The sequence below is a fragment of the Stegastes partitus genome, unplaced genomic scaffold (genome assembly GCF_000690725.1).
Source record: "Stegastes partitus isolate 25-593 unplaced genomic scaffold, Stegastes_partitus-1.0.2 Scaffold1285, whole genome shotgun sequence".
NCBI lineage: Eukaryota > Metazoa > Chordata > Actinopteri > Pomacentridae > Stegastes > Stegastes partitus.
The window spans coordinates 1-10,204 of NW_007579016.1; the positions used below are offsets into that span (position 1 = coordinate 1).

General features: G+C 40.3%; 1 protein-coding gene across 1 annotated transcript in view; it reads right to left on the reverse strand.

The window, feature by feature from the left end:
• Positions 1–1,387: 1,387 nt before the first annotated feature.
• LOC103369420 (synaptic vesicle glycoprotein 2B-like) overlaps positions 1,388–10,204 on the reverse strand; it is a gene marked incomplete at its 3' end in the record, with an annotated part of 16,365 nt that continues 7,548 nt past the window's right edge. The window contains exons 3-7 of the mRNA XM_008298133.1: positions 5,527–5,707; positions 3,808–3,959; positions 2,969–3,102; positions 2,673–2,762; positions 1,388–1,527 (exon numbers count right to left, since the gene is read on the reverse strand). Coding sequence (XP_008296355.1) covers positions 1,388–1,527; positions 2,673–2,762; positions 2,969–3,102; positions 3,808–3,959; positions 5,527–5,707 — 697 coding nt within the window. The remainder of the gene's footprint in view (positions 1,528–2,672; positions 2,763–2,968; positions 3,103–3,807; positions 3,960–5,526; positions 5,708–10,204) is intronic.

The following is a 10,204-nucleotide window of genomic DNA, read 5'->3' on the forward strand; positions in this document are numbered from 1 at the left end:
GCGAGGACCCCACCAATGTCGCTTGCGGCTTTAATTACATTTAAAACCTTTTAATACATGCAGAATGTAATTTAATACGGGTTCATTCCGGTCAAAGTGTGACAGAAAACCAGCTGGGGCCAGAGTTAATGCGATCACATTAATGTCACATTTACGTCTGCGCTGTTCATGCAGTCGTTTCTGATTAATCAATTCGTGCGACCTGGAACGAGATACGTGGAAAAGCTCAGGTGTGAATGAACCAATTTAAAATAATCTGATCAGTTCATTTATAGGACAGTGCTCTTCCATTAGTCTGAACTAGCTGCACAAACAGGCAGATGAAGAGCCTCACTGGTGACACAATTTACTCTTTTTAATGATGAAGGCGTCTTTCAGATGGAGAAAGCATGAAGCTGCTGAGTTGTTCAGTCTGTAGGATGTTTAACGTGGACTAAAGATTATCTGATCTGATATTCAGCATCTGTTATGTATTTGTAATCAATTTCCGATAAAATATGTTAATTTTAAAATGTGCTACTGAGCTCTGATGCAGCTGTCATGTCTGCAACATCAGTTATTTTCACAGTCGAATAATTTATTGACGATTTTCTGAATTAATCGACAAGTTGTTTGCTCTCTAAAATGACAGAAAATGTTTTTTTTAACTACGCCTAAAATGACAAATGTTCTGCCCAAAACACAAAGATGTCCAGTTTACTGTCACACAGGAGGAAAGAAACAGAAAATTATCACATTTAGGAAACTAGAATCTGAGAAATTAGACTTTGTTTTAATCTTAAATGATCATTCAAATTGATTAATCAATCACTGAAATAGTGGTCAATTTAACAGTTGAACACTAATTGATTAATTGATGCAGCTCTGGTACAGAAATATATGAATTTATCTGCATGAAAACGTGGGACACTGGTTGCACTTTTTTTGGAAAACATTTTTTAAAACATGGTGTTGGAAAAAATTCATTTTTTTTTCCATAAAAAAATGGCTCGAACTGATTAACTGTTATCAAAAAAATTGAGTTATTCAACAGTTCAAAACTAATCGATTAACTGCTTCAGCTCTGGTACACAAAAGTATTTATTTATCTGCAAGAAAATGTGGGACATCTTACAATATTGATTCAAACTGGTTTTGAAAACAGCTGGTGAATAATTTAATTGTGGACAACTTATCAATTAGTTTTTATAGCTCTACTCAACAGATAAAGGTCTCTTTAACTAAGCAGATGTAGAACATAAATAACCAACAGCATTTCAACAAAGCTTTGTGTTCGACTTTGTGTTATTCTAAGATTTTCATGTTCACCACAGTCGGTTCTTAATTTTTTGTCTCCTTAACGACTAATCATCTGTATCAGTATAGAAACACACAAACATAAACGCACAGCTGGTGTTGTGTGTCAGTTTGTACCAGTTTGCAGAGCGTCAGAGAGCGAACAGCCCAGCGCTGGACGGGCGTTCCCGTCGCGCTCTGGATCTCGATGAACTCGTCCTCGGCCGTCTTCGGAGCTTTGATGTTAGTCACCTGAAAAACAACAGGAGGAGCGTTTCACATCTTTTCTGAGCAGCTCCTGTCAGGTTCTAGTTCACGCTGTTGGGTTCATCCATCCCCTCTAACTAGGCTGCTTCAGTTTTATGTTTAAAGTCATTATTAGAAATTTAAAGCTCACAGTCTACCTGCAGATGCACACCGACACGCTTCTGTGAAAGTTTTCTCAGGCGAAGAACAAAATCAAAGATCCAGATTTCTTCAGATGTCTAAAAATACAATTTACTGACTAACAAATGAGGCGTGCTTCGTGTGAACCTCGTCATTATTTATCAGGCATGAATTAGGTCAACATGGAGACAAGTAGAGACGCATTTTAACATAATGTTGAGCTTCTTTACGTCAAACTAACGATGCAGCTACTGACTCAGAGTTTCAGACTAACCTTCCCAGTTGGTCGCATCAGCATACGATCAGGTCGCATCCCTCCACACTCTTTCTCTGATATCAGTCCTATAAACTCCTCACTTGCTGAACATCTGCTTGTTGATAGACGCTGCTATTTACAGAAGTTCCTTGAACGTCTCACATGCAGGCTAAGGTTAATGCTAGCCAGGTGAGACCAAACATTAGTTGGAAAAGAATAAAATAACACATTCTGCTGTCAGATTTGGCCGACTTGAAGTGGTTTTCATGTACATGGCTTGTTTTTCTATGAGTGAACTATATTTTATATCTCAATACAGCAGCTGATGGTGTTTATTTAATTATAGGAAGCCAAAACTGTGATCTCTGTTGATATTAGTTTCACTTTTCAGCCCTAGCACTGCGTTAGCCATCGTGACCGAGTGTCATGAGCTACTTTTTCTGTTTGTAGATCAAAAACTATATATTGACAGCTAGATAGAACATGTGCCTGTATGTCTTCAGATCTCAGGGCCTCTCAGAGATCACTGCTGCTAATCTGAAGCTGAGAGACGATGCTGCGCTCAGGAACAAAACACATTTTTACCTTTTAGTATATCCTGGTTTTATCAGACACACATCTCTTCTGTCTGTCTGTGTTGCTTTATATCTGCCTCGCTTATATGATTTTAACTTCACATGTTATGTTCTTGATAATCCAGTGAAGTGAAACGTGTCAGACAGTCAGTGTTTTCATAATATCTGCATCTACTCACAGTGAAGACTTTCTCTGGCTGCCCTTTGGCTCTCCAGTTGGTGTCGTGGACATGCTTCAGGATCATCCAGGCCTCATCGTGTTTGGCATTCTGCTCAACGCACACAAAGCAGATGAAAATGAAGCATAAAAGCTACCCTAATTATTGATCTGTTCTATTAAATATCTCAGAAAGCTTCAGGATGTTCAGTATCAAACACTGGACCTGCTGCGACGTGTCAAACACAACCTTAAAGATGTCTGTACATGTGAACACACTGTTAGCGTAGCAGCACTGTTAGCGTTGCAGCGTCTCACCTCCAGCAGGAAGCGAGGACTCTCAGGCATGAAGGTGAGTCCGACCAGGGAGGCGATCGCAGGAAGAGCTGCGACCAGGACGAAGACCCGCCAGCTGTGGAACTGGAACTCTGTGCCCATACTGAAGCCCCAACCTGCTCACAAACAACAAGTGAAACGTTCAGCAGAAACAGTCTACATCTGGTGAAACATGCTATTAAGGTTCACGTTATTGTGTTAGAACATGCTAATTTGGATGCTACATGCTAAATTCAACATATTCTGACAGTAAAACCAAGGAAATCGTTCTACAACATCATCCATCCATCATCTATACACCGCTTAATCCTCACTAGGGTCACTGGAGCCTATCCCAGCTGACTCAGGGTGAAGGCAGGTTCACCTGGACAGGTAACCAGTCTATCACAGGGCTACACTTAGAGACAGACAACCAAGCACACTCACATTCACACCTACGGACAATTTACAATCACCAATTAACCTCAGCATGTTTTTGGACTTGTGGGAGGAAGCCAGAGAGCCCGGAGAGAACCCACGCTGCACGGGCAGAACATGCAAACTTCACGCAGAAAGATCCCGGGTGTCCTCACTGGGACGCGAACTGGCAACCTTCTAGCTGTGAGGCAACAGTGCTAACCACTGAGCCCTCTACAAGATCATGTTCTGTGAAAATATACACAACTGCATGACAGAGGTTCTGTACATTTCTGTGACTAACATTCTTTTATGAAAAATCCGTGGCCAGTTTTTTGCTTGTATGAGAAAATTATCGCTTCTTGTGGTATTTGCAGGATTCTGTTCCACTATAAAATAAAAAAAGAGTGTCGTAGCAGTCTTACCGTATCTGGGAATGATTCCCCAGGCAGTGAAGGAAGCGTAGATGCCACCGATCATCCAGAACATACACAACCAGGACAGATGTTCTCCTCGCTTGTCCATCTGAAGAAACTCGGAGAAGTACGAGTACACGATCGGCACCGTACCGCCGATACTGAGGGCAGAGACACAAGGAGAGGGGAAGGAGTTATTTAAAGAAAACGTAAAAATAAAATCAGCATGAAGACGTTTTTAATGGAGGAGTAAAATATTTCATTTTCAGGTTCAGGGTGAATAAATCTACACAAGGAGTTTGTTGTATCAAACTTTAACTGAAACTCAGAGTAAAGTTCAGATATTTTTAGTCAACTTCTGGAGGCAACAACAGATTCCTGGTGTTAGATCTGTATCACCAGGCTGTAAAAAGCTTTAGTGTCAGTGCAGACGAGCAGCAGGGAGGGTTTGCATGACAAACTGCGTGAACCTCTGAGGCGAAAAGTTCTGTTTTCAGTCTCTGAGCTCCGGATGTGACCTGGTTTCTGAGTCGGCGAGGCTCCCTGTAGACCTCGGTTATTCTGAGAGCGGCGCTCTGCTGTGTCACTGCTACAAAACGCCGACACTCAGACTCGGCGCAGCTTCACTTGTTGGCTCATCTCCACATTAAAAAGCTGCATTAATGGATGAAAGCTGATGAAAATGATGCAGCAGCCGGAAATGTTGCACGTCTGCATTTCCACATGGCAGCAAACAGAAACCCAGGCACTCAGAAATCATTTTAGGTGACTGTGAGACTATTTATGCAACAGAAAAACAATCTATAGTAGAGCTAACATAATTAGCTAATCGATTATACAATCAACAGAAAAATAATCAGCGACTATTTTTAAATTCGACTAATTGCTTTAGTTTATTTTTCCAGGGAAAACATTTTTTTTTTTAAAAGTCACATCTGCAAATTTAAGCGTCTTAAAAGAAGATATTTGCTGCAGAAATCACTAAAACTGAATATTTGGGGAACGTTTGAAGGCGCCACCTTTAGCTCAGCAACAATTTTTGGCATTTTTTGTTTTAGATGTTTTTACAAAACCTAAATGAAAACAAGTTATATTAGTGGTGAAAATCTGTATTAGTTGCTCTCCTAATTGACTTTCAGGGTGATTTCTTCCATTTTGTTTCTGTAAAAATGAGTATTGAAGAATTTATATATAACACACAATGTTAAAAAAAACGAATAAAATAAAACAAACAAAAGCTGTTGAAAACGAAGTAATTTTAGATTTTAAGTCTTTATCTTTGATGTCTTTAACGACTATATGACGTGGCACAAGAAGACAGATTTGAATCATTTATATTACTATATTATAATGATTAATTGGCAGAAATCTAACAAAGACTGAGTTGCACTGGCTCATGGGGCTGTTATCACACCAGATCAAGGCATTATCGTGACCGCTATAGAAAATCAAAGAAAAAAAACATTAATTGCATGTTTAATTTGTGTGGTTTGCCTCTTTTTTTGGCGAATGAATTAAACTCAAAACACAAGTGTAGGGAGGGGGCAAAATTATAAGAATTGAGAATTAAAATGCAGAGATTTCTGTCAAATAAGGCAACAGGCTCATTGTCTTTTCCTGTACGTGGATCCATTAAGCTAACTGTCTGGTGTAGTCGCCCCCCAAAGACCCAAACGTACGCAACAAAACATGCAATCTGCAATTATAACGAGCGTCTGTGAGCGTTACCCGATGCCAGACAGCAGCCTGAAGAAGAGGAAAAAGCCGTAGCCCTGAGCGAACGACGACAGGAAGGCAAAGACGCAGTTTATCGCCAACGCCACGATCAGACAGCGCCGACGGCCCACTTTGTCTGCCAGACCTCCCCACAGGAAGGCCCCCACCATCATGCTGAGGAAGACCACCAGACCTGCAGAGACAGAAACAGAGGCCGAGTCGCATTTGGTTAAGAAAAGCTACAGGAACCTTCATACAGTGAGATCAAACATTTATTAAGAGACGACTTTACTTTACTTTGAGTTCAGCAGAAACTAACAGACTCACATTCAAACAGCATCCGCATGTAGTTCGTTAACTCACATCTTTGCTGTTTTTGTATTTTTGTTGTACCATAATGGATATTTTAACGGCGGTGGAATAACACGGTTTCCACACACATTTTCGCTTTTTAATCAGTTTTCTGTAATTAAAACTACTTTTTCAGGGCTAACTGTACTAAAATACCCTCAGCGGTTCCGTTTTTTCAGGAAGTAAATGTTTATTTTCTTAATGGCTTTTACTTTTAATGCACTTTATATGCAGTGTTAGCATTAAAGGTCCCATATTGTGCACCTTTATCAGCGAATAAATGGGAGTCTTAGGTTTCCCCAGACTGTCTTTCAATTTTTCAGCTCAAAAGATCCTAAAAAATGTTTTCTCTCCATCTGTGAAAAACAGTTAACTGCCGACAGATGTGAAAGAGCCCGAGAGACCAGGACTTTCTCTCTGAGCGATCATTTGACATGGAAATATCCCTGAATTCAGCTTGTCAGTCAACATTGTGGTTACAAGATCAGTAGTTTAGTAGTTTGGCTCGGAGGTGACTGCTGGTTAACATGTTGTCTTAATTAACTGTGTTTCAGTCACTATTTGATACTCGCTGTGCTGTCAGACAACAGAAACATCAAAATATGTAAATGAGAACAGCTCTATTGTGACTTCAGGTGTATTAAAATGAGCAGAGATAGCAGGAAAGAAGCTAACAGACTTCAACAACAGCTGAGTTTAGCATAAACTGAAGCACAACAAGCGACATTCAAGTTTCCATCATCTCTGAAGTGTCCCTCAGTGTTAGTTTCCACAGAGCTCTGACCTCGAGATATACTAGTGACGCTAACATTAGCCACATTAGCTGCACAAAGCGCGAATGCTAACAGTTTTACATTGTTGTGGCAACATTGCCGTCAGTGAAAAACATAATCCCCTGGGTGTATGGTTCACCGGATGCTGGGAGTGCATGAAGACTCTTGTGTTCACTCTTACAGCCAACAGCAACAAACATTTAAAACTACAAGCTGTAAAACCAAACTGTTGAAACTATAAATACTTTGACAGACAGTACTAATTGGATGCAATAAACCTCTAAAATTACAAATACTTCGACAGAAAGTGGTATTTTGGATGGAACAGACTTTTAAAACTATAAGTGCTTGGACAGAAAGTACTAATTGGTTTTAATAAACCTTTACAACAATAAGTCCGTGGACATAAAGTAGTATTTCAGGTTGAGTAAACCTCTGAAACTTTAACTCATTTGTTAGAAAGTAATATTTGGATGGAATAAACCCTTTAAACTTTTAGTGTTTGAACACAAAATGGTATTTTGGATGGAATAAAAACCATAACTGGTTAGAAAGTACTATTTGGGTGAAAAAAAAGCCATAAGTCGTTCACTGTAGCATGCCGCCAAAATGGCAGGTGGTGCTGTCACGACAAACAAGGGTCCTACACCAGGGGGGCCTTGACACATAATACAGACGCAGACACACATCTACCTGCTGTGTGCTGCCACGTAGGGTCAAAAATACAATATGTACAACATATTTACATAATGCATCACTCAAAGGAAGACACCAACGAGGAATCATAAATCTGCAACTACTCAGACGAGTCCTCATATGATCCAGGAACCAAACAGCCAAAACACATAAACATGGTCAAGACTGAGTTCAGACCACAACCTGGCTATTAGTATTTATATTATTCTTGCAGTTATTTTCCTCTCAGACGGTCAGGCTGACTGGTGCACTGAAGCCTGAGTCACGTCGGCACATTCAGCTCTTTCTAAAAACCCCAGACCTTCATTAGCAGCGAGCTCCGGCCTCTGCCAAGCTCAACCCCGACCAGAGCCAGGGAGCAGCACGCTGACAACGGTTCACCCCGGCGTGCAGATGGTCGTGCAACAGGGGAGAGCTGACAGTGACTCATCACGCCGGTCTCCAGTTATAAAACCCCAGCTGGTGTATCTGTTTTCAAACAAGCTCGTCCCTGGAAGATGGGGCTGCTCGGAGACGCTGCACGGCTCTTTCCAAGGTCAGGACAGGGAGCATCGATCACTGTGGCTGAGTGTGCTGACTCAGAGCACAAACAGACACACAGGCGTGGTTTAAAAAAAAACACACCGCTCCGAAACAAACCGAGGGAAGGTGGGAGGACGGAGGAGGTGTGAGACGGGAGCAGCGCTGAGGAGGAGGAGGAGGAGGAGGATGAAGGTGTAGGAGGAAGACAAACATTCAAGCCGTCTCTGTATGATGGAAAAGGAGGAAACAAAGAGTAGATCAGATACGGTGCAGAGGTGATGATGGACAGATGGCACTGAAGAGAAAGTTGGACAGAAAGTATCAGCGATGAGTCAGCTGCTGCCGACGGGGAGACGCTTTAGAAAGACTGCTGATAAACACAAAGGAGGACAGAACAGATGTAAACTCAGTGCAGGAGGATTTACTGACCCAAAAACAGCCACAGACACATATCACTACCTGACATAAACATCTAAAACCATCACATATTCTGCTCAAGCATTTCTGATTTGCCTGGAATTTCTATAGCATTAAAATCTGGACATTTATAAAGATATCTGTGAAATTTTATCTTGATATGTTTAATACTTTCCGAGATAAACATATCTTAAAAATTGCTTTTGGAATGGAAGCTATGATTAGAGGATAGCATCTCAGGAACTATTAAGGATAAAAATAAAACCCTGAAATTGTAACAGCTATTTCTCATAATGTTGTTGATTCAGAATCGGCAATATTGGACAAAAATAATGATAGTGCAGAAGTTAACGAGTGATATTTTCTGAACCATATGTAGTTACATACTTTGACCTTTCCTGACCTCTACATCCACATCGAATCCCTAAATTGCTATACAAGACCACATATTTTCAAAATAACGTGCAAAACCTACTATTAAAGTCATATTTGGATTCTACGAGCTAAATTGCATTTATTTTGATACTGAAACCAAGCAAGTGCTGTGTAAAAATAGATGGGATCGAATATCAGAACTGGCGGCCATCTTGAAAAATGGGGTGAGAGGAAGAGCAATAAGCGTATCCTTGACAAAGTCTTTTCTATTCCTGTGACAAAAGAGGTGTGACACATAACTAGATTATTAAAACCATGTTGGGACCAGGACTGACAAATGTACGTATGTTACATATATCACATGGATAGCACTACTTTGTGTGGCAAGACTCTTTTTATACTTTCCTGCACGTGGGGGTAATTTAGAAAAAAAAAATGTAAACAATGCCACCTTGTGAACTGAATAAAAGTAAATATAGACTGTAAGTTATCACTGTTCTGTTCATCTGACACATCAAAATAACAACTCCAAAGCAAGGATGTCTCATTTTAAACACCTGTAGCCTCTCATGGTGTCTTTTCCTTTAAGGCGAAATAAGCGAGGAGAGAAATCTACAACGTATGAACTGAGAAGGCAGAAGGGCAAAGTATGTCATTTTTGCTTCTCATTAAAAAATTACAAAATAATTTACTGATGTCAGGAAGAAGTTTGGGATTATCGGAGTTGTTGTCTTCACCCTCCTTAATTGTAAAAAATCTAGCTGATGAAATCGTGTTTATAATCATGTCCTGAGTTCTCCACTAAAAAGCAACCAAATGTCTCCTTTTGGTGCTTTCACATATTTCGCCTTCATCCAAGAGGTTTCTTCAATCTGAATTTAAGATTTTAGGATCACCAAGACCTGGATTACAGAGAATCTACACCAAAGTTTTATCCATGGTTAGTCATGGCATTCTAATGAATTTGTAAGTAGCTAATACAATGCTAACTGCTAATTTAGCATTAGATGAGTTGACTGTCCATACAGCTACTGTAGCTCTGTTCTGTGGTGAATTCCCTCCTTTGTTTCTTCCTGTGATGTGTTTTCAGCTCGTCACTACCTTTTTCCTTCCTCTATCCTCTCTCCTCCACTTCATCTCCTGCTAAAACAGATTATTTATTGTTTCACATACACAGCGCTAACAGCTTGACTTACATAAACACCGGCAATCACACTGATTCAGCAGGATATGCAGACTAATACAGCAGCCCTATTTATTGTACACACTCATCACTAACGGGCTGAGTCACCGCCGCCTGCTTACTGCACATTAGCTAATTAGACTGCGGGAGGAAAGTCAGGACTCACTTTAAGAAGCTGTTAGAGGCGTTTATCACACCGGTCTCATTACCTTCAAACAGCGCTGTATCTTTATTTCACGCAGAGTGGAATAGAGTTTAATTAAGTTTGATTAATTAACTTATTAATCCTTAAATAAAGACTTTAGGTAATGATGGGTCTGCTTTTTTAGGAGAATTACTCTCAGCAGTCTGACAGATTTCATTTTTTTGTTGT